This window comes from Candida oxycetoniae (assembly GCF_023343755.2).
Source record: "Candida oxycetoniae strain CBS 10844 chromosome Unknown scaffold24, whole genome shotgun sequence".
Classification (NCBI taxonomy): domain Eukaryota; kingdom Fungi; phylum Ascomycota; class Pichiomycetes; order Serinales; family Debaryomycetaceae; genus Lodderomyces; species Lodderomyces oxycetoniae.
Genome location: NW_026055446.1, coordinates 122,395 through 147,815, shown reverse-complemented (window position 1 = coordinate 147,815; position 25,421 = coordinate 122,395). Strand labels below are relative to the sequence as shown.

Here is a 25,421-nt window from a genome sequence, read left to right as displayed (position 1 = left end):
TGAAACAGAAATCTTGAAATCTTGTACTAATGCCTTTTGTATGAAACAGAATTGTTGTGCTAATAATTTTTTGCTTTCTATATATACAAACTGTTTTCATACATACTATACAAGAAGATGACAATGAATAAAAGCTATAACAATACCAACAACTGTACCGTAGCTTACCTCCACCAAGAATACTCTTACTTAGGTCCAAGAATGCTCTTATGGTATCATTTTATTTTCCGTATTCTCTTTTCAAATTTTTTTTTCAATGCAAATCGAGAACTTTTATTTTCGAGTATCAATCACAGCTCATCTCAGGTAACATTAGAGGTTATTCGGTCTTAGGTGCACTTGCTTAACACGGGTTCCCACTGAAAGGAATTATTGACTGTATTTTGACCGGCCTGATTTGTTTGCTTCCCCCTTTTTTCCAAAAGAGATGTCCTGGACGCCAGATGAGCATGCTCTTGTACAGCTCAAACATATTTTTCAGGGAGCATTATCGACAAATGGTGAAGAAAGAAAATTAGCCAATGAGGCCCTAGCACAAGCTAAGCAGAATAAGGAAATCGAGAATTATTTATTCACAATACTTGTAGTTGATGATCTGACCAAGCCCGAGGTACGAGCTGCCGCGGGGATAAATTTGAAGAATAGTATATTGAAGAATCGTGATTTGAATAATTTAAATCTAGATCGAACCTATCTTATGAGTCACATTATGCATGGATTGAAAAGCTGGGATCATTTAGTAAGGAATATTACCGGGAGTGTTATAAGTTCGCTTTTTGCTATATATGGATTGGAACAATGGGGGACTGCGTTGAGTGATTTATTGCAATTGGCACAGGGTAATAGTAGTAGTAATGGTGGTGGTGGTGGTAGTAGCGGCAGCAGCAATGATAGTGACAGCGGGAGGACCAAGGAAAACTCCATGCAAGAGTACAAAACACAAGAAGCTGCCATGAGCGCGCTAGCCAAGATCTGCGAGGATTCATATTTGGAGTTAGATAAAGAGATTCCTGGAGGCGAGCGACCTTTGAATTTACTAATAGCAGAGTTTCTCAAATTAATGGACCTGTCTAGTTTGAAAGTCAAGGCTTTGGCAGTCCATTGTATAAACCAATTCATTACATTGAACACACAATCTTTTCTAGTCATATTGGATCATTTTCTAACCAAGATTTTCCAATTGGCTCAGGAAACAGATAATGACAAGAGTGAGTATGGAGAGAAATTGAAAAAAAATATATGTACTTCATTCTTGTTGATATTGGAGACCAGGCCTGATAAATTGATGCCTCATGTTGAAGGGGTAATTCACTATTGTATTCATTTGATGCAGATTGAACAAGATTTAGAAGTGAGTCTTGAAGCTTGTGAGTTTTTATTAGCCTTGGCTAATTCAAATGAGCTTTCAGTTGTTTTCACTCTGGATAAATTGAAAATTATTTTGCCTTTATTGTTGGACAAAATGGTATACTCTAATGATGAGATACTTTCGATTGAAATGGCTGATGAGAATGATGATGCTCATGTTATGGATAAAGACCAGGATATCAAGCCTACAAACGCTAAAACAAAAGAAGCGAGAACAATGGCAACGGCAACAGCAACGATGTCAGATAAGAACAAGAAGAATGGCGATAACAATGAGGTTGAAGAAGGTAGAGTAGTAGTAGTAGAAGAAGAGGAAGACGATGACGATGACGACGACGACGACGACGATGATGATGATGATGATGGCGACTTGAGTCATTGGAGTTTGAGAAAATGCTCAGCAGCTACATTAGACTCATTGAGCGAGAAACTACCACAGGAAGTATTACTAGTAGCATTACCAATTTTGCAGGAGAAAATAGTCTCGGAACATTGGCCAACTAGGGAAGCTGCTATTTTAGCTTTTGGTGCAATGAGTGTCAGCTTTACTAAATTAGCCAGTGATAAGCTACCTCAATTAGTACCCTTCTTAGTTGATAGATTACAAGATGAACAGCCTAGAGTGCGCCAAATGACATGCTGGACTTTGTCACGTTATGCAGCATGGGTCAGTATCGAGGCACATGAAGGTGGCGAGTATGCCAATTATTTCCAGCCTACTTTCCAATCGATTGTTTCTTGTGTATTGGATCTGAAGAAAGTTGTACAAGAAGCCGCGTGTTCTGCACTTGCTTCGTTTATTGAGGAAAGTGATGCTTCATTAATTGTATTCTACCTTGAGCCCTTATTGCAGCAATTTGCCAAATGTTTCCAAATGTATCAAAGAAAGAATTTGATTATTTTATATGATTGTGTTCAAACATTTGTTGAGAAAATGGGATATGGCAATTTAGCTCGCGATGCCAATCATATAAATATTTTGCTACCACCTTTACTAGCAAGGTGGGAACTGTTGAAGGATGATGATACTGCATTATGGCCACTATTAGAATGTATGGCGTCAGTTGCCGCTACATTGAAAGAGTTATTTGCTCCTTATGCAGTGCCGGCTTATGAACGAGCTATGAAAATTTTATCCAATTGTATATTAATTGATCAAAATTGTCAAACTGATCCGAGTATTGATGTACCAGAGAAGGATTTCATGGTTACATCGTTAGATTTAATTGATGGATTAATTCAAGGTTTTGAATATCAATCAATAGATTTAATCCAACACAGGGATCCAGCCAATACAGATTTGCCTACTTTGTTACTTGTATGTATGGAGGATTACAACACTGATGTTCGACAATCGGCATTTGCGTTATTGGGGGACCTTGCCATTTATGCGATTGATGTTTTGAAGCCTTATTTGCATCTGATTTTCCTTATTGTTGGTAAGGAGATTACTATTCGTACGCGGGAAACGTTTGCTGCTTATAATAATGCTATCTGGGCCTTGGGAGAGATGATTATTCGATTACCTCAAGCAGAGACGAGTCAGTATTTGGAGAATTTTTTGAATTTGTTGATTCCCGTATTGAACAACCAAGATATTGAATCCACGGTTTTGGAGAATTGTGCAATTACATTAGGCAGAATAGGGTTAAAAGGAGCAGAAATTGTTGCACCGAGATTAGTCGAATTCATTCAACCTTGGTCAGAGAATTTCTTGAATCTTGAAGATAATGAAGAAAAACAGACTGGGATAAAAGGAATGATCCAAGTTATTAACTTAAATCCCGATCAAGGATTTGGTGGGTTAAATACTCAACAAGGAAGAAAACGACTTGGTAAATTTTTGGAGGTGATTGCCAATTATCAAGATTCCAGTAGCGAATTACAAAGTCTCTTTTTGGAATTGATCACCAATTTCAAGAATTTGGTAGGTGAAGAAGTATGGAATCTGCAGATTTTGAAATTTGTTGATCCATCATCGAGACAAGCTATTAGTATATAGGAGGCGACTTTTGGAGCAAAATATAGATCAATTTTAAAAGTATATAGATTCTAAAGGATACACATGTATAGTAGTCCTCATTTTTGTTACTCTTTTATTCTTCCGTGTATAGCACTTCGTTTACCAAAGTAATTGGTAGATCCCAAACACCGCTAGGTGCTTTATGTATATACTCAATTACCGTGTCCCGCCTTTCCTCATCCCCTTTGTTATCCCCTTTGTTATCCCCTTTGTTATCCCCCTTTACAATTGACATCTTCTTGCTATTACTGCTCTCCCCCGGAAACTGAGTATACTCATCAACAAAACAATTCAAATCACTTAATTTCCTGGTCAAGATTTCAGTGTTATACAAAGCAAACCAAATATAAGTGAACAACATTGCCATTAGACTATAACTCGGCACAGCAATGCTCCAATACTTGTCGGGATAATAAAAAATACCCAATTTGTGCAATATACTGGCTGGTAGTATACACCAAGCAATGTATAAAAGTAAAGCAAGGGTACTTATCACGTAGATTGTGAAACCAAGATACTCTGCTTGTGAACTATGGATATTGGATACCGTCACATCCGACTCTCTTGCTAGTCTATCCTCTTTAGTAACGCCCTGAGAGGAGCCAGGGGAATCAGAAGTGGAGGTGGAGGTGGAGGAGGTAGTGATGATGAGATCAATTTCATCTAGTGGTAGTTTCGGCGAGGATGACCTTGACCAGGCTGTACTTACTACATTGGGCTGTTGAGCCGACATCTAGATGATCAGAAAATATCCACAACTAAACAGAAAAGTAAGCAGCTGAAGCTGGAGATGAACCGAGCCAAGCTGGAGCTAAGTTATCCCTACAAAGGTTTCATTTATACAGAGATGAGTTTAATATTTTTCAATTTTTTTTTTTCACTCTTTGATTTATACCAATTGTTTTCTAGCACCTTTAAAGAACAATTGAACAATGATAATCTGCAACATTCCCATTCCAACCATCAATAAGACTTCGAATATGGAGAAGTAGTAGATCCTAGATTCGGTTGATTTCACTGTTGCTTGATTTCGGTTGTTTCTCGTCTTGTAGTATTGTAAAGTTTTAGCTAACCCATCCAATTGTCTTTCAATTTTATCAACGGTAACTTTCATATTCTCGACATGAGCCAAAGGTTTGGTATTTGGCTGGTCCGGTAAGCTTGCCTTGATATTACCACCTTTACCATTTTTGCCCTTTTTGCCATCTTCCTCTACTTCGATCTCGAAATCAACAACTTTTTCCAGATACGTCAGCATAGTATTTGAAAAACAAAACTCGTATTCACCAATAACAGTAGCTGGGAACACATAGTCTCCCTGTCTCTTTTTGGACTCCTCATAAATAACATTCGAATTAGGGTCGGTCACCACATAATCAACATCAAACGATCCTCCGCTTTGTACAGCAAAATAATACCTAATTTGTGTATTAGGATTCTCAGCAAAGACATAGAAACAGGATTTTTCTTGAGCTCCAAGAATAAAAGTAAACGCTGAACCGGAAATTAATTGGACAAAGCCTAATAGAAAAATAAGTAATGATTGGATAAACATCGCTTCTGTGGGGGGGGGGGGGGGGGGGGTGTATCAAAACAAACAAACTGCCTAAATCCTATACTTCTTTGTTCAATAAACTGAATGGTGAAAATCTTTCAAAGTTTTTGTATTCGACAGCAAAACCTTTCAAGTTACGCGTTCAAAGTTGAAAAAAAAAATCTCCAGCCGAGCGGGAGCTAATACTAGTGGGAGCTAATACTAGTGGGAGCTAGAAGTTGTATTAGCCCTATTGACTATATACTCGGTAGAGAGTAAGCGAGAATACAATTTAGAGATGACGGTTTAGGTCAAGGACTTCAATACTCATATATACAAGGACTTCCCTTTTCAACTCTACTGATCAGGATGTAAGTAAACCATTTTTCCTGAAGCATCAAACCCAACACCTCTATCCAATTTTGTGTCTCTTCTAGAAGCACCATAACGATGACCAAACTCACCAACTTTTTTCATTGTGAATCTAAATAATTTCTTATCATTTTCTCTCCTCTTACCATAAAGCACGTCAACTTTTTTACTTTCAATAATTTGTTGCTGCTTTTGCGCTTCTTCCAAATTGAACTCAGTCAAAGCTTTCAATGTCTTTGCTGCTGGCTCCAAATTTAAGACCTTAGCCGCGTCAACAGGACCAAATGGCTGGTTTTCCTCAATGGTTACAAATCTATCGGTTAAAGTCTTGTGCGGTGTAGGAATTTCGGTCAAATTATCTGCTGTTTTGTCAACTTTGAACAAGGGGAACAACCGTCCCATCACATCTGCAAATTTCTTTAAATCATTCTTAATTGTTTCCTAAAAAAAAAAAAAATAATGTTAGTATACTACTTTATAAAGAAAAAGGGTAACTTTTCTCTAAACAATGTCCTAAACATCAACGTAACTCCCCCCTCCAGATAGTTTTCTTTTTCAGTGCTTATAGTAGTAACCATTTGATTTCTGTCTTCAAGACTAATCGAATAAAAATGCAATTTCATCATGTCATTATCTAGGGGGGGGGGGGGGGGGGGAACAAAAAATTTTTGTACATACTTTTGGCGTAAACTGTTTTCGAATTGAGTCTAGTTTCAATATAGCCTCGACTCTTTGGATGTTGAGACCATATTTATGAGCAATTTCCTGAGGATGCAATTCTCTGATTGTAGCGTCTTCAACAATCTGTAGCTTTAGATATTCTGGTATCATATATGCTGTTTTAGTTAGGGTGTTTTGAGGAAATGGGTGCAAATTAGGGTCTCTATAAGATGAAGGTTGGAATTTGTTGTATTGAGGCATGATTCTAGGTATTTTGCCTTCTCCAACAACGGGCATGCCGTCGGGGACTATATAGTTGGGTTTATTGTTCTGAGGGGCATAAAAGTATTTATTTTTGTAGTAATCGCCTGTTATGTTTCTTGGACCTAGGAATTTGCGAAAGTCTTGGAGCAATTTCTTCTTGTCCATAAGTTCTCTCCTACTGGATCTTCTACCTCTGAACAAGGTACTTGAAGTTGAAAATTGTCTCTGCAAACAAGTATACCTCATTATCAATAACAGCACTAAAGGCAACACTAGCAGAAAGGCAACACCAGAACTAAGACAACACTTGAGCAATAATAAAGCAGCAGTTAAGCGACACTAGACTTGCTTTGCCAATACTTGCTTTGCTTTGCTTTGCTTTGCTTCTCGTCACTAGCTTTAGCTTAACTCTCTTTAGCACTCAAATTGGCTGGTTATGGTGAAAAATTTTCTATAATGCGATTGTCGAAAAAAATATTTCACGACATTTATTTCCAAGACACTGTTATCAAACTATTGATACCATAGTAATCAGAAGTAATCAAGATGAAGAGATGATCAAAATAGTGTGACACTATCGAGCAGAGCGAGATAGTGGAACAGCTCTGCTCGATAGTTATCAAAAGTGAAAGGTAATCAAAAATGAAAAGAGATAACCACAAATGGTCATACCAATTGCAAGACTTAGCAATTGGTCTAGTAAACATATTTTTCTTTCAAGGGTTTCATAATTTACATAAATAGTGAAACCATTCTTCAGTTTTAGATTTGATCATCAAGTCGTAAAAAGATTTTAGGCTGCGACACTATCGAGCGACACTATCGAGCGACACTATCGAGCGACACTATCGAGCGACACTATCGAGAGCGAGATAGTGGAGCAGCACTGACAAGTGACACTACTAACACTATGCTCGATAGTGTTGTAACAAGCTACTGAGTGCTGCTCTGCTCGATAGTAGAGGACACTGACTAGTGAAAAGGAGCGACAACGACGACATAGGGTGCGACGACAATCTTGTAAGTCGCAAAACTGTTCTACGACACAGACAACGATAATCATATAAAGTTGCAAAACTGTTTACAACGACAATTATGTAAGTCGCAAAAGTTGTCCACGACATCTTTATAAGTCGCAAAAACTATTTACGATAAAAGTCCCACGACATTAAAAGTGAATCGCGTAAACCCGAAATGTTTACTTTTAAAAAGCACGATAGAAAAATGATTTTGAAAATTTAGAGCTTTTGTTGCAAGCTTGAAACAAGCAAGAAAAGGTGTTTGTTGAAGTTGAATTGGCGCTGGTATTGAAAGGGATTTGTTGTTTTGGTGGGATATTTCAACTGAGCGTGCGTTTTGCGGGTGTTTGGTCTTTGTTTTTATATCTTGCCCTTTTGTTGACCATGGTTGAGGAGGTAATGACAGCTTCGCTATCGCAGCGGCATTCACAAAGTTTGGATTCGCAACAGGACCTTCACGCGTCTAATAGGTCCTTGCAGACTTACAAGACTACTACTGGCGTTTTGCGTCACCAGCTATCCCATTCAATGAGCTCCTGGAGTCAAAGGAGCAGGCGCCAGCAAAGTGAAGATGACGAAAATAATCCGTTTAAGGAAAAACACCAATTATCCCGAGAAGGTGCAAGTGGCAGCGTGGACAAGAATTTGCAGCTAAACGCAAGTAAATCATTCATACGGAACCTGAATCTTTTGAAACCATCTACGGGCGGTAACCAGGGCTCAAGCAATCCAGTTCCTACAAAATTAGAAATGGATGAGGAAACGGAGGTTTCCACGTCAATTTCGAGAACTACTCTACAAAATAGTGTGAAACACAGGCAAAACAAACAGGCACAAAAACGCGTGGCAGAGGATGAGGATGACGCAGAGACTGTGGATAAAGAGAATGACGCAGTGGCCGTGGATAATGAGGTGATAGACGACGACGACGAAGTGTCTTTAGAAGTGCTAGAAGAAATGCAGAAACTAGAAAATAGTTTTCCCATTTTAGCTACGGACTATCGTTTAATCGACAAGATTGGCGAGGGAACGTTCTCTACCGTGTACAAAGCCGAGGCACTCAATGGTCTGGTGCAACTAAACACCGACGTATGGAGATCACCCCCATTAAAGAAGTTCAAGAAAAATAACTCCTTTGCATTAAAAATGAGGAAAAAGAAAAAGAAAAACCCCATTGTTGCACTAAAGCAGATTTATGTGACATCGTCTCCTAACAGGATATTCAATGAGTTGAATCTACTTTATATGTTTACCGGAAACTCCAGAGTTGCACCATTGTTGGATGTGTTACGTCATCAAGATCAAATACTAGCGATATTGCCTTATTACCATCACTATGATTTCCGCGAGTTTTATCGTGACTTGCCAATAAAAGGAATAAAGAAATACTTGTGGGAATTATTCCAATCGCTAGAGTATGTACATGATCGAGGTGTAATCCATCGTGATCTTAAACCCACTAATTTCTTGTATGACCCATTCAAAGGAAGAGGAGTATTGGTGGATTTTGGTCTTGCCGAGAAACAGGTAATTAATTCCCCCTCGAGTAATGCTAGCCATATTACTGCTTGCCCTTGCTTGAACAACAGAGATAAGAGTAGTGGTGGTGGCAGTGGTGGCAGTGGTGCCTCTGCTGCTACCATATCTCACAAATCGATTTCGAAAAGGTTTCACGTAAAAGGAGCTTACTTAAAAACAGATAATAGACCACCAAGAAGAGCCAATAGAGCAGGAACAAGAGGTTTTAGAGCTCCTGAAGTCTTGTTCAAATGTACCAATCAAACTACTCAAATCGATGTATGGTCAGCGGGTGTAATTGGCTTATCATTTCTTACTAGAAAATTTCCACTTTTCAATTCTCCAGATGATACTGATGCCATTGTTGAATTGGCTTTGATCTTTGGGTATGATCAGCTAGTTAGATGCGCAGCATTGCACGGATGCGGATTAGAAATCTCCATGAACGAAGTAACCAATCCTGCCCATAAGGGAAATTTAATCAAAGTCTTGTACGATTTTTTGAAAAAAGAAGTCGACACTCAGGGAATACCCTCGGATAGCGTCATTTATGATACAATGGATCTATTTAGCAGTAATGGAGACAAATTTATTAAACCAAAATGGGAAGAAGTAGATGGTTTATCTATCAAAACAAGAAACGAAATGATGAATAATTATGCAACAAAGATTGAAAACTATAAGGATCATAAATATCTAATGGAGTTGTTAGGTTGTTGCTTCAAGATGGATCCAGGAAAGAGATTAACTGCTAAGCAAATATTAAAACTTCCTTTCTTTTACGAATTATCCCATTTGGATCATGAAGAGTATGAGGATGATGATGTTATATTGTGAATAAAATCAAAATTAAATAGTATTGTTAGATAAACAAAAGAAAAAGAAATAAAAATTACATATAAAGTTTAACAACGTCTTGAAACGTATTAAAGAAAAGGACACTCGTAGCATCAAAAATCAGTCTTCATCGTATAGGTCGCCACTTGAATCATCAAAACTCTCATATTCACCCTCTGTATCAAATGATTTCTGTCTTGGTCGTTTCTTCTCATTGGGAACAATACTCAATACTGCTACAGCACCTTGTCCCTTTTTTGAGCCTTTTGGCTTTTCATTCATCATCGTCTTGTTCCATTTCCTATTCAATTTATTGATCAATTCATTCTGCTGCAGAATTGCCAACTGTGTGGTATCAACCGATCCTTTGAGAAATGGTGTATCCAATCCACCATTTGATGATAGTAATGATTTCTTCAACGAGAAGTCGCTGGTATTTGGTGTTGAATAAATTTTCCAGTCTGGATTGGTTAAAGAGGAGGGTAGTGACGATGTGGATGTGGGTATGGATGAGGAAGAAAACGGTAAATTGGTGTTTACAGAATTGGTAATGATCGAAGTCTCACTTGCGTGATTTAGATCAATTTGCAAATCTTTTGAAAATGCCAATTTTCTCTTAATGTACATTGACTGTTGAATCAAATTGTTTGCTCTTAACTTTTTCAATGTGAATGTATTTCCCGTCCCATTACTACTCGGCGATTTTGTCAATACCGAAGACTGTACACTTTGTGAACCAAGTGCATTCGAACTTTCAATTGGGGATAAAAGTTCTCCTTTGGAGTTGTTACAATTATTATTGTATCCCATTGAATCTGATGTAGGACTAGCATTCAAATGATTCAAATGGACTGAATGGTTGTGGTTCAATGGAGATGTGAGTATCATCGGAGAAGGAATGGAAGTTGATGCAGTGGCATAATCGTGAAATTTGAAATTGTAATCATTCTTGAGTTGATTTCTTGAATCCTCTTTAAAACTGCGTCTTTTAGCTCGGTGTTGGTGTTGATGTTGGTGTTGATGTTGGTGTTGGAGGAGAAGGTGGTGATGGTGATGGTGGTGGTGTTGAATTGGTTTTAGCATTGATTTTATTGTAGCTGGTTGAGTACTCGTATCTGTATTAGTGGTTATAGGTTTCTTAATTATTGATGAGCTCAGCATACAATCAATTTCAGAATCGTCATCTGATATAATGGCACTTCCATTCCCAAGAATACTAGTCATTTTACGGATATGACTAGAGCCTTCGCCACTGGCGCTGCTACAGGCGCTGCTGCTAGTATTCTTATAAGTAGAAGTAGATGCATTACAAGTTGTGTGAGGAGTCATGGATAATAATGAGTGGTTAGGATTAGTCAATGAAGCAAGACTTGTTGAGCTATTGTTCCTTGTATTTTGCGATGATCTTAAATTTTCATCTAGTGAAATGATGGAGTTTCTTGGACTTCGATCAAGGCTTACGATGGACATGCTTCGTACTGAACTCGGAGTTGGTGCGATATTATTGTGTAGCTGTTGTTGATTGATGGTTGTTGCTGCTAGAACCGGAGTCGAGCTGATGTTGTTCGCAGATGTAGTGGGTGTAGTGGTACTATTAGTGGTAGTGGTGGTGGTAGTGGTAGTGGCAGTGTTTGCGGTGGTAGTGGTACTATTAGTGGTAGTGGTGGTGGTAGTGGTAGTGTTTGCGGTAGTGGTAGCGGTGGTCGCTGATTTACAGACGCCGGGCCCTTGAAACGGTAATCTTGATTGAGGTAGTTCAATCAGAGAAAGTTTGCTGATCACAAAATGGCCAGGAGATGGGCTTCTTTGTGGAGACACTTGATAAGGAGATTGCGACTTCGACAATAGGGTCAGCTTCTGTAATGATTGTCCATGGTTGAAAAAATGCAGCAGTATTGGTTGTGGTTGTTGTGGAACATTACTTATCGGTAGTTGTGGGGAGAAGGAAGAGTGGTTAGACCCAATAGAGTTCACAGATGATGATCTTTGTCTGGTAAAAGTAAACGACATGACCCTCTCTTCACACGATTGACTTGGGTTATATTTGTATTTCTATCTTCTTGTCTCGTTACCCATCCGCTCAAAGTAATGAAAAAAAACAACCCCCGGGTAAAAAAAAGGGAAAGATGTCCACTATAGGGAGCCTTGTTTGATATATGGAGTAGCGCTAAATCTCAGCTAAAGTGATCAAAGTGATTAAATAAATTCTTTTTCCACTTTTAGGGAAAAGAAAAGCAAAGCAGCAGTTTTGAAGTGATGGTCAGATGTAAATGGAAAACCAGGCTAACGATAACTTAGAACGCTTCAAGTGGAGTTGCAAGTTATGGATCTAGAGGGAGGGAGGGGAGGTTTCAAACTAATAAAGAAGGTTGGTTGGTTGGTTCTTTGTGGTCTCGGTAGTCGATGTTGAATTAAAAATGTCGTTTAGACATTTGGTAGCACTGCGCTTATTATCGGAGATGAGCTAGAGATAACGAGTAAGAAGGTCAAGAAGGTAGGTAAAGAGAGAAAGAAGGTAGGTAGAGAGAGTAAGAAGGTAGGTAGAGAGAGTAAGAAGGTAGGTAGAAAGAGTAAGAAGGTAGGTAGAGAGAGAAAGAAGGTGGGTATGTAGATGGACTATGTGCTCCACTATCTCGCTTTGGCCGTTGATACTACATACTGTTCCACTAGCTCGCTTCGCTCGCTAGTGTCATTGTCTCGCTTCGCTCGCTAGTGTCATTATCTCGCTTCGCTCGCTAGTGTCGCATTATTGACTTATAGGACAGTTTCTCAAATACTCAGCTTTACTTTTCAACACTCTAATAGATTTAAGGAATATTTCACTTGGTGGCATAGCACCAGTAGATTCAACGTTGAATATGAAATAGTCTCTTTGTCTTCCCAATTTGACTTTGCCTTCAAATTCTGGGTGTCTCAATACTTCTCTTGACACAGTATCCTTTCTAGCGTCCTCGACATATGCTTCTCCCTTGGAGTCAATACCAATTACACCCAGTGGAAAACATTTTTGGAATTTTTCAGCCAAGTCTCCCGATATTGGTTCCTTTATATCTATTACTGGTAATAGTCTATACGACGCAGTAGATACAGGTGAAAATTTGGCATGGTCTGCCCCTATACCCAAAATGCAATGTGCTCTCAATGATATTTCCTGTCCTGGTCTTAATTTGGCCAACAAGATGTCGGGGTCTGTAGGTACAACGGGGTTGTTCTTGAATTTTTCCAACTGACTTCCTTGGGGCTCAAACTTCAAATCTCGCGCATAAACATGGCTATTTTTGTACAATTCTTTGGGGTCCAAAGTTGAACTTTTCAGTGCTTGTGGGTTTTTGGTGCATGAAACATCCAAGGTCAACACTACAGTGTTATCCTCTGTATACCGGTCATTTTCGTCTATACTTTTATCTGTCCAAGTCAATGAATCGGGATCAATGTTCAATGGCACAAGACCAATCCTATGAGCTAAAACTTCGTCTTGAATTACCGAGGTATTCATAAACATATAAATTGTCTCTGCGGCAACAGAGGGAACTTCTGCAATCATAATACGACGGAAAGCATTGGCAATAGATGTGTCAATGTGTATCAAGTCAAATGTAGCTGTTCTATTTGCAAGATTGGTGATTTGGATCTCAAAAGTGTTTTTGAAATGCTCGATATTCCATTCATAGTCTCCCTGTTTCTGGTGTCCGGGAAAATCCGTCGACGCGGTATTGGTAACTCGGTTATATTCTATCCCTACAATTTTATTGTCTGACATCAGAAAAGATGAAAAAAGAGAGGAAACAGACTTTGACTCGATGGTGATGAGACAACTCTCACACTGAAGATAATAATGACGATGATAATGACGAGATGAGATGAGATGAGATGAGATTTGAAAAAAGTGAAAAATCCATCGCTTGTAGAGATGATGCTACCAAATGGATGCTACCAGTCCCATCGAGCAGAGCGAGATAGTGGAGCACGCTAGCTCTTGACAATATCGACGCTATCGACGCTATCGACGCTATCGAGCAGAGCGAGATAGTGGAGCACGATAGCTGTTGACAATATCGACGCTAGCTGTTAACAGTATCCCGCTTCGCTCGATAGTGGAGCACGCTAGCTGTTGACAATATCGACGCTAGTTGTTAACAGTATCCCGCTTCGCTCGATAGTGGTGCACAATAGCTCTTGACACTAGCTGTTAACAATATCTCGCTTCGCTCGATAGTGGAGCATACTAGCTCTTAACAATATCTCGCTTCGCTCGATAGTGGAGCATACTAGCTCTTAACAATATCTCGCTTCGCTCGATAGTGGAGCACGCTAGCTGTTGACAATATCGACGCTAGTTGTTAACAGTATCTCGCTTCGCTCGATAGTGGAGCATACTAGCTCTTAACAATATCTCGCTTCGCTCAATAGTGGAGCACTTCAAAAAACAACTTCGTGAGGCAAGACACGAAAAGATTCGCCGCCATTTTCTCTTACAGTCCTTCTGTCCTTGTCCAAGGGTAAAGCTTTTCTCATGTCGAAAGCGTCAATATCGTCATTTTCGTCGCTAGAGTCAAGCTTGCTGCGAATCGATGGAATTTGCTTTTTCGATTTACTGTAATAGCCAATAACCCGTCGATACACGGCGTAGTCCAACTTTTCGTACAATTTTCTTGCTAATTGGTTAGTCACCTTAACAAACAAATCAATGAATAAAGTTTGCTGGACCTCGCTGATATTTTCTAGTGCAAGACATAATTTCGACGCAAGCGAAATACGTCTATATTGATCCAGAATCGTTACTGCAGTTATATGTGTGTGATACTCGAGTTTAGAAAGCTGTCCTTCTGTCTTAGCCATCATATACCCGCTTATCTCTTGCTCATTCTCATCTCCTTCATCAGACTTGCCATGGTGCTCTGTAGACTTATAAAACAAATTTGGCCAGTCAATGAGATATTGTGAATAAAATGAAATGTTGAAATTTTCCGTTAATGGATCGAGATTTATCGTATTAATCGTGAGTAGATCCTCTAGCTGAAACGGCTTTATAGATGTCATGGCATAAATGTATAAGTCAAAACCAACAGTGTTACTCCCCTCTCTCTCTATATAAATATCTCTTTTTCTCAATAGATACCGTTGACAAGTCTACTTCTTCTTCTTCTTCTTCTTCTTCTCTCGGTCGATACCTGGCGCCAGGTTTTTTTTTCATTCCATCGCCAAATCAACGAAGTGCGAATGAAAAAAAAAATAGGGCAATTTTTTTTTTAACAAGAGAATCTTTTTCCAATAAGGAATTGGAATTTCGATAAGTACAAGTGTAGCCATGTACGGAGGACCACAGCCAACTGAAGAGCAAAACAAGTTACAGGAAAAGTACGCATACGATACGCTAAAATTTGCAGGTATCGTTGCGGGGATCCTCTGGGCCAGTCCCCACCTTTTCCATCTCATTCAAAAGCAATTCAAATAGACAAAGGCTCAACAGCGACACTATCGAGCAGAGCGAGATAGTGGAGCACACTAGCTACCGCTGACACCATCGACATTTCTGATGAAGGGGTTTGGTTGCATCTTGAAAAAGTTGTATATATATCTATGTATCCATTAATAAACAAAATTCATTTTTACCTGCCTTCATTTTTACGGTTTCATAACTTTTACGGTTCCTTCATTTTTACGGTTCCTTCATTTTTACGGTTCCTTCATTTTTACGTTCCTTCATTTTTACGGTTCCTTCATTTTTGGTTCTAATCACTCTCTATATCAACTAATCGTTCACGAAGTTGAGCAATCTTGCTAGCCAAGGCTAGATATTCCATACGCTCACTGATCTTTGCAGCTGCCAGCAACGCATCATCGCTTTTAATCAATTTAGCAATACTAAACGCTTTGTTCAATTTCTGTTCCTTACATGCTTCGGCAAATAGTTTCAAGAGCGATTTGTCAAACATCACAGCATATTGATTCAATTTCTCCATCATCTTGTCTTCATCCACCATCTCATCCTCATCCGCATCCTCATCGACTTTGTTGCTCAAAGTATCGTTGAGTAGTTTGCCCATAGTTATTGCTCGTAAAAACTCCTCTTCACAACCATCTTCCTCTTGTTTAAGCTTTATAGGGATCTCAACATCGATTTCAACGGGTAATGGCAATGGGAAGCCCGGAAATTGACAGTTTTTCAAAATTAAACAGTTTAGCGAATCATTCATGAGTCCCAATGGCCAGCATGACCAATTCTTTTTATTGTCATTTGATCCATACTCAGTAATGGCATTGGTGCAGTTGAGTATGGGGATCCATTTCGCATTTCCTGGTTGTCTCCATGATTGTAGGACTAGTAATGTATCATCTGCTCCACCAACTAAACAAGGATCATTGTAGTCATTGAAAAATAGCCCCTTTATCAATGGCCGATTATTTCCTTCTCTTAATGGGAGGGTACAGTCTTGTTGAATAAATTTGTAGTCTTGGGCAATATCTATAATCGAATACGAGTAAACATCAGTTGAAACTTGATTGACCATAAAGATATTGAAGCTGGATGTTGCAGAAGCCAATGCCGCAACAGGATCAATTCTCATCATATTCAAACATACACCAAATTGATTGAAAAATCTCAAGTTACCCAAATTGGTACCAACAACAATAGTATTGGAATTTGATTTTAGATTAGTAATGCATATACTTGTGAGGTATTCATCTTTGAGCAATGGTAATTGCCGTTCCCATGAATCGTTGGACCCTGCATCATTGTGTGACTTGTAATATATCAACCCTTTCGAACTATCTCCTAATAGTATACTCTTATGATTCATTGATGCAAGATCAAAGTTTTGGTATTCGGAGAAATGATACTCACTGTTTAAGGATCTATCAAAGAAAGACACAGTGATGCTATTACTTGCTCCTGGCTCTTTATTTATTACAATCCATGCGTATCCTATGTTGTTCATTGTAAGGTATCTTCTATCCACTAAATCTCCCTTGTTGACAAAGGGAGTTGACCCTGGTGAATAAGGAACTATTTTGCTATGAGGAACAATTGTGGTTCTTGAGTGAAACTCACTTGGCGTAGCAGACTTGTGCTTTTTATAGTGGCCACGAAACAAGCCATTGGTTCGGTAATTAGTATCATTATCCAATATGGAATCATCAACATCAATTCCCTCGTCGTCGTCTTCATTCTTCTCATTCTCATTCTCCCTCTCCCTCTCCCTCTCCCTCTCCCTCTCATTCTCCTCGTCTTCCTCGTCCAAATCCTCATCATCCTCATGCTGTCGTTTAAACCCATTTTTCTCTCGTTTTTCATTCTCCTTTATTAAATTATCAATCTCTCTTTGATTATCACCCAAAAAATCATCACCATCACTCTCTTCCAAATCATCTATAAATAAACTAGCTGCACGTTTACGATGGCTTTCATTGTCAGGAATAACACTTTTCAAAAGAAGCACATCTCCATGAGTACTACCAATTAGCAAATCGGTTTTGTTGTGCCATTCGATATTTAATGGCAATCCGTCGTATTTGAACTCAAAGTCATCCAGATGCAAAACTTTTCCTGATTCAAAATCATAGATTATGAAATCATTCAATGTCAATATGACCAAGTTGTTCCCATATAATTTGAAATCCACAATCCTTCCGTCACTTTTGAAGCTTTTGCATTTTGTCCAGTTTTCTCTTTCGTACACTTGCACTTCGTTATTGACCCCGGGGACCAATAAGAAATTACCGTTACTCGACCATTGAGTCTTTGTTGTATACAATTCATCACGATGTTCTTCCATATAATCAACTTCATCCATTGATGTATTGATCTTTCTAGAAATAACGTTTTCCAAGGTATGATTCAAATTCAACTCTTCATTGAAAACCGAATATATCTGAACAGAGCCATTTGATAAACTAACGCTCAGCAATTCCCCAGCTTGATCGTAAGCAATGTTTACCACTTGATCGGGCAAATTGACAATCTTTACAAATGAGTTAGAATTAGGATCCTTTTCCTTTTCCTTTTCCTCTTTCTCTTTCTCTTTCTCTTTCTCCCCTTGTAGATCAATGACTATCAATTTGTCATCGTCACCACCACACAATATCCTATTACCCAGATTTATGTACGCTGAATCACGTAGTGCCAACTCCGATCGATATTTATCACCGAGTGATTCATGTTTGATAAGATCAATGATTTCCAACTTCCCTTCTGTTGTGGTTAGCGCCAATTTGTCGCCGTAAATTGAAACCGAGGTAAGATTGGATAAACAGTCAATAGATACTGGCTGCGAGTCCATATCTTTCAAATTGAGTAGTTTAATTATACCATTACTATTAGCGATAATTAAACGATCTAATTGTAAATGATAATAAACAAACGAGTTCCCATCAGGAAATTGGGATATATTTTTGAAGGACATTAAAAGATCAAAACAACAGCAATTAAACAACACCTGTCTACCAAAGTCAACCGACCAAATCCAAGCGATACAGTGCCAATTTCCAGCTTTTATATATATACCCTTTTCACTTCAATACTACAAATAAATCCTTTAATTGAAAAAAAAAAAGAAAAAAAAAAAAAAAAAAAAAAAAAAAAAAAAAAAAAATCAGAGCCGTGGCACGATGAAAAATCATCTCCCATTTAACGCGTTTTGACGCGTTAAATGGGGTCCCCTGGACGCGTGTAAGTCTACATCATCCCTCGACCAAATAGACCAATGTAATCCTACAAATGCTTTATATAAATTCTGTAAATTCTCCCTAAGCTTTTGGGGGTTTATTGATATAGAAAACTCTATGGCCATCGCGCTTCGCCATAAATTTTTCGCACAAATCTAATTTTTCAGTCACGTGATTGACATTATCGCTCTACTATCGCTCTACTATCGCTCTACTATCGTTCTACTATCGAGCAAAGCGAGATAGTAGAGCAATAGTGTCACTGGTCAATAAGCAATAGGGTCACTGGTCAATAAGCAATAGTGTCACTGGTCAATAAGCAATAGTGTCACTGGTCAATAAGCAATAGTGTCACTGGTCAATGTGCTCTACTCTTTCGCTCTGACACTATCTTGCTTTGCTCGATAGTAGAGCAATAGTGTCACTGGTCAATGTGCTCTACTCTTTTGCTCTGCTCGATAGTGGACAGGCTCTCCAACGCTGCTCCATAATCTATTTACACCGCCGCCCTAGCTCCAGCTGATACACACCCTCTCCAACGCTGCTCCATAATCTGGTTGTACCAGCGTCGTTTTCGACTCCTACTGGTGTTTACCAACTCAGCTATATAATCTATTTACACCACCGCCTCAACTCCAACTTTTACTTACCCTCTTTCAACTCTATTCCATAATCCAATTGCATCTCCTTTTCCAGCTCTACCGTTTAAATTTCACATAATCCTCCCTCACCACCATTATCCTTTTCACCACCATCTTTTCTATTCAATCTATGTAAATGCGAGCAATAGCGGAGTCAAAAACGGCGCTAGTGCCCCTTCTATTATCGACACTATCTACACTATCGTCACTATCGAGCAGAGCGAGATAGTGGAGCACACTAGGTGCTACGGATACTAGCTGCTACCTACACTAGGTGCCAGAAAGCACTTGAATAAAATCGATACAGTAGGAATGTATTAGTCACTTTCTTAATACTCTATTCCAGCTTGTGTTTATAATTAGTCAAGTTTATTAAAGTGATGAGAATTTTGTCGAAAAACTAAAAGAGTGAGTGAGATAGCACGAGAAATAAGATATAGGATAAGAGGATATAAGGGTAAGAGGATAAGAGGATAAGAGGATATAAGGGTAAGAGGATAAGAGGATAAGAGGATAAGAGGATATAAGGGTAAGAGGATAAGAGGATAAGAGGATATAAGGGTAAGAGGGTATAAGGGTAAGAGGGTATAGGAGCAAGAGGATAAGAGGATATAGGAGCAAGAGGATAAGAGGATATAGGAGCAAGAGGATAAGAGGATAGGATATAAGGGTAAGAGGTACGAGATACGCTACTATCTAGTATGGTTTTTTCTCTCTGTAAATATTCAACTCTGGAAAAAAGGTGATAAAGTAATAAATTACAAAGCAACAGAAAAAACAACAGGAAAAGAGACAGGACAAGTGATGCTCCACTATCGAGCGACACTATCGAGCCGAGCGAGATAGTGGAGTACACTGACATTACCTCGCTCTGCTCGATAAAGGAGCAACATATTGTAGCTTGTTACAACACTTGGTTTTTGTTACAACACTATCTCGCTCTGCTCGATAGTGTCGATAGTGTTGTAACAAGCTACTGAGTGTTGGTCGATAGTGTTGCTCGATAGTGTTACTCGATAGTGTTGTGAATTTGCGCGCTATAGGAAAAGCAAAAGTTAAGAGGAGGGACTTACGCTTATGGAACATGTGAATCTAGTTTTTTGCTTATGATAAATAATGCAAATTAATGAGGCATAAAAACCATCTTCTTCATACTCCTGTTTCTCCTTTATTTCTTTAGCTCCATTGTGTTTTGCACAATCAGAGGAGCCAAAGGGCACCTTTAGTCGCTTTCTCTAGTCTCCACTTTACTGTTGGTAGCAGCTACAAAGTATTGCTCCACTATCGAGCAACACTATCGAGCACGCTATCGAGCAACACTTTGTAGCTTGTCACAACACTATCGAGCACGCTATCGAGCAACACTTTGTAGCTTGTCACAACACTATCGAGCACGCTATCGAGCAACACTTTGTAGCTTGTCACAACACTTTGTAGCTTGTCACAACACTTTGTAGCTTGTCACAACACTATCGAGTAACACTATCTCGCTCTGCTCGATAGTGTTACTCGTGTCTTGCTTTGTTGTTTCATATTTATGCATTAACCCTCAGAAATAAATGCCGCAATTATACCTAGAGAGGGCTTCAGTCTGTTACGTCAACATGCTTGATGATAAATAAAACTTTACAACCAATGTAATCATCCTCTTGTCTCCTATCCCCTCTTCCTACTTCCTCTTCCTACTTCCTCTTCCCATCTCTCTCTTTCACTTGGTGAGAATAAATAAAATCCCTCACTAAGAAAAAGATGCAAAAATTTCACAACTTAAGTGGCTTAGATCTTTAGCCGCTTAAGCAGTCCCATGATATCCAACAAAATCACCAATATTGCAAAAAGGATGCAATCAAACCCGTGTGTAGCATCTAAAGCATACACAGTAAAGCATCTAAAGCATACAGATAATAGCAGAAGCTAGTCAGTGTGCTCCACTATCGCGCTTTGCTCGATAGTGGAGAGGAAAGAACCCAAATTTGAGGGATTATTTCATAAAAAAAGACTCTGTTTCTCAAGTTGTGTGTTCTACTTTCGTCTCAACCAAAACAAACCAAAAAAAAATAGCTGTATCGATAGGAGAATCTACGGCGGTCCATGAAAAAGACAATATCAATTGCATTACTCGAGTGAAAAATGGTTTTGTAAAGCACAGACGTCTCATCCTCTCAGTATACACACACACATATATATATATATATGTCTATAATTTATTGCAAATTCATATCATAGCTCTGATTCTCTGTTGCGTAATAAGGTGAAGTTTGGTAGACAAACCATGTCGCTTATTAAAAAAGCTGATGATGATTTGACATCCATCAAGAATGATCAAATGAATTCGTTTACTACTAATGCAGATGATATCTATGCGTGTGAAATAGAAGAGAATCACCACAGAAACAACAATGAGGACGAAAACGAAAATAGCGTTCACGAGGAAACAAGTCTCGAGGAAGATGGAAATAATAACAATAATGATGAAATCGAGTCATCTCTGAGACCACCCGCCAAAAAGCAACAACAACAACAACAACAACAACAACAACAACCATGGAGAGAAATTTTTATCCTATCCTTTTCATCTCTTGGTGCTATTTACGGAGACTTGGGCACTTCACCATTGTATGTACTCAACTCAATCAAATACCCACAAAGTCCACCAAATAAAACCGATATATATGGTTCTGTTTCTATTATATTTTACTTATTCACCTTCATTGTCATTTTCAAATACATATGTATTGTCCTTATACTTGGACCCAACAACGGTGAAGGCGGGCAAGTTGCCATATATGCCAAACTTGCAAGACATTTGAATATTGGACCCAAAGGTGTAACTATCCCAGGTGGACCAAAAGAAGAAATGCTGGATTTGCAGATCTTGACTAAACAAAATACTGCAATGTCCTCCTCCTCCTCCATCATCAATACGGTTTCTTCAAGAATCGAATTGATTAAATACCACCCTATGATGATCAAGTTTATACAGTGGTTTATATTGTTTGCTTGTTTTCTTGGTTGCTCATTAGTCATGAGTGATGGGTTATTGACCCCAACGACTTCAGTATTGAGTTCAATTGGCGGAATAGAAGTTGCTGTTCCATCATTTACCGATGTTCTTGCTGTATCAGAAGTAATATTGATTTTGTTATTCATCATACAACAATTCGGGTCAAGCAAGATAAGCTTTTTATTTGCTCCCATAATCTTTATTTGGTTGCTTGGTTTGATAATATGTGGGATTTACAATATTGTAAAATATCATCCTGAGATATTTGCTGCCTTATCACCTTACTATGCTATTGCGTTATTGAGAAATGGGGGGATTGACGTGTTTTCGGGTGCAATGTTGGCTATTACTGGTACAGAGGCCATGTTTGCCGATGTAGGGCATTTCGGTAAGTTACCAATACAATTGACCTTGGGAGGATTTGTTTATCCGGCATTGATCTTGTGCTATTTGGGTCAAGGAGCTTATCTTGTGAAACACCCAGAGGCAATCACAAATCCATTTTTTTTATCAATACCTGGTGGTACAAACTCAGCTACATATTGGGTAATGTTTGTCTTGGCAACATTAGCAACCATTATCGCATCCCAAGCTTTGATACTTTCCGTGTTCAGTATCATTTCTCAATTGATTAATTTGGAATGCTTTCCCAAGCTCAAGATTGTCCATGTATCATCTCATTATTCGGGTAAAGTATATATTCCAACAATGAATTGGATATTAATGATTGGGGTAATATGCACCACGGCCGGATTCCAAAATAGCAATAACGTCACAGCAGCTTATGGTTTAGGAATATCCTTAGATTTTATTGTCACTTCATTCTTGATTATCATTTGCATGTTGTACGTTTACAACGCAAACGTTATATGGCCCATCTTATTTTGTTTAGTCTTTGTTCCACTTGAGCTATGCTTCGTCATTTCAAATATGAAAAAAGTACCTCATGGAGCTTGGTTTCCGTTGGTAATGGCAGGCTTGTTCTTTTTTTTTCTTGCAGTGTGGAGATGGGCTAGATCCAAGAAAGTGAACGAGGAGTATGACCGACGGGTTCGTATTGGTGAACTATTCCCATTCTATGCTGCAAACTCAACTACCATAATGGATTTGACCACCATCACACCTCAGGTGAGGAATAGCCAATTAACAACACAGTACAATCAAGACGATGTCAATTCCAAGTTTGGTGTTTTTCTATTACAAAAACACCATGGTATTGGGTTTATGTATATCAATTTTTCAGTACTAGCAGGGAGTCCCAATACTTTGCCTCGCCTATATGAAAAACTAGTAACATCGTTTGTTTCCATTCCTTCAAATTTCATGTTTGTGTGCATAAAAGTTGTTTCGATACCTTATGTTGAAAATAATGAAGATCGAATACTCGTGGCGCCAATGAGATTATCCGGCCATTATAAATGTATAATAAGGTTTGGATTCATGGAGGATATTCGAATCACGCATGACTTGAGATATGCAGTTATGCGCCATATACCACAGCTAGCACTAATGTCCAATGATCAGCTTTCCGCAATTCCAAATTTGCATTTTTTCGAAAATGGGTTAATACAATGTCATGGGTTTGAACAATGTACTAATAGTAGTAGCCAATGGAAAATAATCCATTTAGTAAGAAAGGTAATTTGGTTAATTCGAATGTTGGTGATCAATCATTTCTTCAGCCCCATATTCCTAATGACTCAGGAATATGGTAGTTTTTTGGAATGCGATGATGAGAAACAAGAGCTGGATAATAAGGTCTTTTTAGGTGGCATTACTCGCATCTAGATTAGGGGGGGGGGAAGGGAAGGGAAAAGAAGGGGCACTTTTTATATATGTATATATTTCTCAAACTATATGTCAAAAAAGTTTCCGCTCAAGCCCATTCAGGTTTAGCTTCTTTTCTTCCTCTGCCACCTCTTCCTCTTCCTCTTCCCCTTCCTCTATTTCTACCTCTACCTCCCCTGCCACCTGGAGCTCCAGCTTCACCAAATGTATCCATATTCATGTTCTTTTCATCAACCCATCTCATTTCGCCACGATCACCATTCCTACTCCGATTTTCAGTGGCGGATGAAGAAATTGTGTCAAAGAATGATGTTTGTTTATCATATGTTGTAGGCTTAACAACACCTTCATTATCACCATCATCATGCTCCTTGTCTTGTCCATTTTCCTGTTGCTGTCCTGGTTTGTGATACGCCTTTTTTTGGAATCTCAGATTGGCCTTTTCGAAATCAAAATCCTCATCAAAAGAAGGGGTTGTTGTTGAGTTCGATTGCCAGTTTGACCGCCTTGCATTATTACGTCTTCCAAAACCAAAAAAAGACGAGCCCTCTTTCACGGAATGATCTTCTGCCGTTTTTGATAATGATGGCGTATCACGAGGTTGTGCATCAGCAACTTCGTTTTCATCCGTCTTTGTTGCAACCTGACCCAGCTCGGCAGTAGTCTTTGTAGGTTCTGGTTGTTGTTTTGGTGGAGAATATGGATGATCAGTAGGCGCTGCCGTCTCTATAGGTTGTGATGCAGTAGGTGCCGGTTGTGGAGGCCGAGGAGCTGCATTTGGGGAAGTGTCTTGACTTGGATACTGTTCGGTCTTTGTAGTTTGTGATGGATATTGCTGTTGCTGTTGCTGTTGCTGTTGCTGTTGCTGTTGTTGCTGGGTGGGAGTTGGACCCTGACTGAACCCTTGGTGGTGTTGCTGTTGCTGCTGTGGAGGAGGAGGGGGTGGTTGAAAGACCGTCATTGGAGGTGGCTGAGGATGATGATACAACACGGGTTTGACCTCCTCAATAGGAATATCCAAAACACTCAAGTCCTTGACATCACTACCCCTGAAAACGACATATTCATAAACATCATTTCCTGGTGGAACTTCTAAATGTGGTTGTCCTACAACAGCTAATCTCCCCTCGGTACCAAACATTCGTACTGATTTCAAGGCCACCGTAGCATCTTCAGCATTGATACTCTCTAATAAACCAACATATCTCAATCCTTTGTTGGAAATGAGCGAGATTGTCTTTCCTATGTACTGTGACATGAACGAATCCCCAATACTTCAATTGGATTCTAAAGGGGACGGTGTTGGATTTGCCTGCTCTTCCTTTTCGTTCTTTTTTTTTTTTCACTGTTGAAAAATGGCAACTGCACGACTTTTACTAACAGAGCCGAAGGTACCAGGAGACCCATAGGCACCAGCAGAGCCGTAGGCGATGCTGGTGAAATAGAGTTGTAGGCACCAACAGAGCCGAAGGTGATGCTGGTGAAATAGAGTTGTAGGCACCAACAGAGCCGAAGGTGATGCTGGTGAAATAGAGTTGTAGGCACCAACAGAGCCGAAGGTGATGCTGGTGAAATAGAGTTGTAGGCACCAACAGAGCCGAAGGTGATGCTGGTGAAATAGAGTTGTAGGCACCAACAGAGCCGAAGGTGATGCTGGTGAAATAGAGTTGTAGGTACCAACAGAGCCGAAGGTGATGCTGGTGAAATAGAGTTGTAGGTACCATCA

The 25,421-nt window shown here is 39.1% G+C and overlaps 8 protein-coding genes and 1 pseudogene across 9 annotated transcripts; 3 read left to right on the top strand and 6 right to left on the bottom strand. All coding sequences in view use genetic code 12, as the record gives it.

Annotated features, from left to right (window-relative positions):
• Window positions 1–427: 427 nt before the first annotated feature.
• Window positions 428–3,370, top strand: KGF56_002880 (uncharacterized protein; the record flags this gene model as incomplete). The annotated part of the gene is made up of 1 exon (XM_049324154.1): window positions 428–3,370. One exon carries the CDS (start codon window positions 428–430, stop codon window positions 3,368–3,370), a length of 2,943 nt encoding a protein of 980 aa, XP_049180104.1.
• A 94-nt stretch (window positions 3,371–3,464) lies between these two features.
• On the bottom strand, window positions 3,465–6,928 carry KGF56_002879 (annotated as a pseudogene). The gene is made up of 6 exons: window positions 6,894–6,928; window positions 5,976–6,444; window positions 5,307–5,738; window positions 4,842–4,858; window positions 4,323–4,788; window positions 3,465–4,124 (listed from the first exon to the last, which is right to left on the bottom strand). Coding segments are annotated over exons 1-6 (2,079 nt in total).
• A 696-nt stretch (window positions 6,929–7,624) lies between these two features.
• Window positions 7,625–9,595, top strand: CDC7 (serine/threonine protein kinase; the record flags this gene model as incomplete). Its single annotated transcript, XM_049324153.1, has 1 exon — window positions 7,625–9,595. One exon carries the CDS (start codon window positions 7,625–7,627, stop codon window positions 9,593–9,595), a length of 1,971 nt encoding a protein of 656 aa, XP_049180103.1.
• A 120-nt stretch (window positions 9,596–9,715) lies between these two features.
• On the bottom strand, window positions 9,716–11,605 carry KGF56_002877 (uncharacterized protein; the record flags this gene model as incomplete). Its single annotated transcript, XM_049324152.1, has 1 exon — window positions 9,716–11,605. One exon carries the CDS (start codon window positions 11,603–11,605, stop codon window positions 9,716–9,718), a length of 1,890 nt encoding a protein of 629 aa, XP_049180102.1.
• A 736-nt stretch (window positions 11,606–12,341) lies between these two features.
• Window positions 12,342–13,355, bottom strand: RPC40 (DNA-directed RNA polymerase core subunit; the record flags this gene model as incomplete). Its single annotated transcript, XM_049324151.1, has 1 exon — window positions 12,342–13,355. The coding sequence occupies one exon, from the start codon at window positions 13,353–13,355 to the stop codon at window positions 12,342–12,344; it is 1,014 nt and encodes a 337-aa protein (XP_049180101.1).
• Window positions 13,356–13,604: 249 nt separating this feature from the next.
• KGF56_002875 (peptide alpha-N-acetyltransferase complex B subunit) lies at window positions 13,605–14,635 on the bottom strand (the record flags this gene model as incomplete). Its single annotated transcript, XM_049324150.1, has 3 exons — window positions 13,605–13,656; window positions 13,822–13,928; window positions 14,024–14,635. The coding sequence occupies 3 exons, from the start codon at window positions 14,633–14,635 to the stop codon at window positions 13,605–13,607; spliced, it is 771 nt and encodes a 256-aa protein (XP_049180100.1).
• Window positions 14,636–15,327: 692 nt separating this feature from the next.
• On the bottom strand, window positions 15,328–18,000 carry KGF56_002874 (chromatin-binding protein; the record flags this gene model as incomplete). Its single annotated transcript, XM_049324149.1, has 1 exon — window positions 15,328–18,000. One exon carries the CDS (start codon window positions 17,998–18,000, stop codon window positions 15,328–15,330), a length of 2,673 nt encoding a protein of 890 aa, XP_049180099.1.
• A 3,175-nt stretch (window positions 18,001–21,175) lies between these two features.
• On the top strand, window positions 21,176–23,695 carry HAK1 (Hak1p; the record flags this gene model as incomplete). The annotated part of the gene is made up of 1 exon (XM_049324147.1): window positions 21,176–23,695. The coding sequence occupies one exon, from the start codon at window positions 21,176–21,178 to the stop codon at window positions 23,693–23,695; it is 2,520 nt and encodes an 839-aa protein (XP_049180098.1).
• Window positions 23,696–23,783: 88 nt separating this feature from the next.
• On the bottom strand, window positions 23,784–24,953 carry KGF56_002872 (uncharacterized protein; the record flags this gene model as incomplete). Its single annotated transcript, XM_049324146.1, has 1 exon — window positions 23,784–24,953. One exon carries the CDS (start codon window positions 24,951–24,953, stop codon window positions 23,784–23,786), a length of 1,170 nt encoding a protein of 389 aa, XP_049180097.1.
• Between the last annotated feature and the right edge of the window lie 468 nt (window positions 24,954–25,421).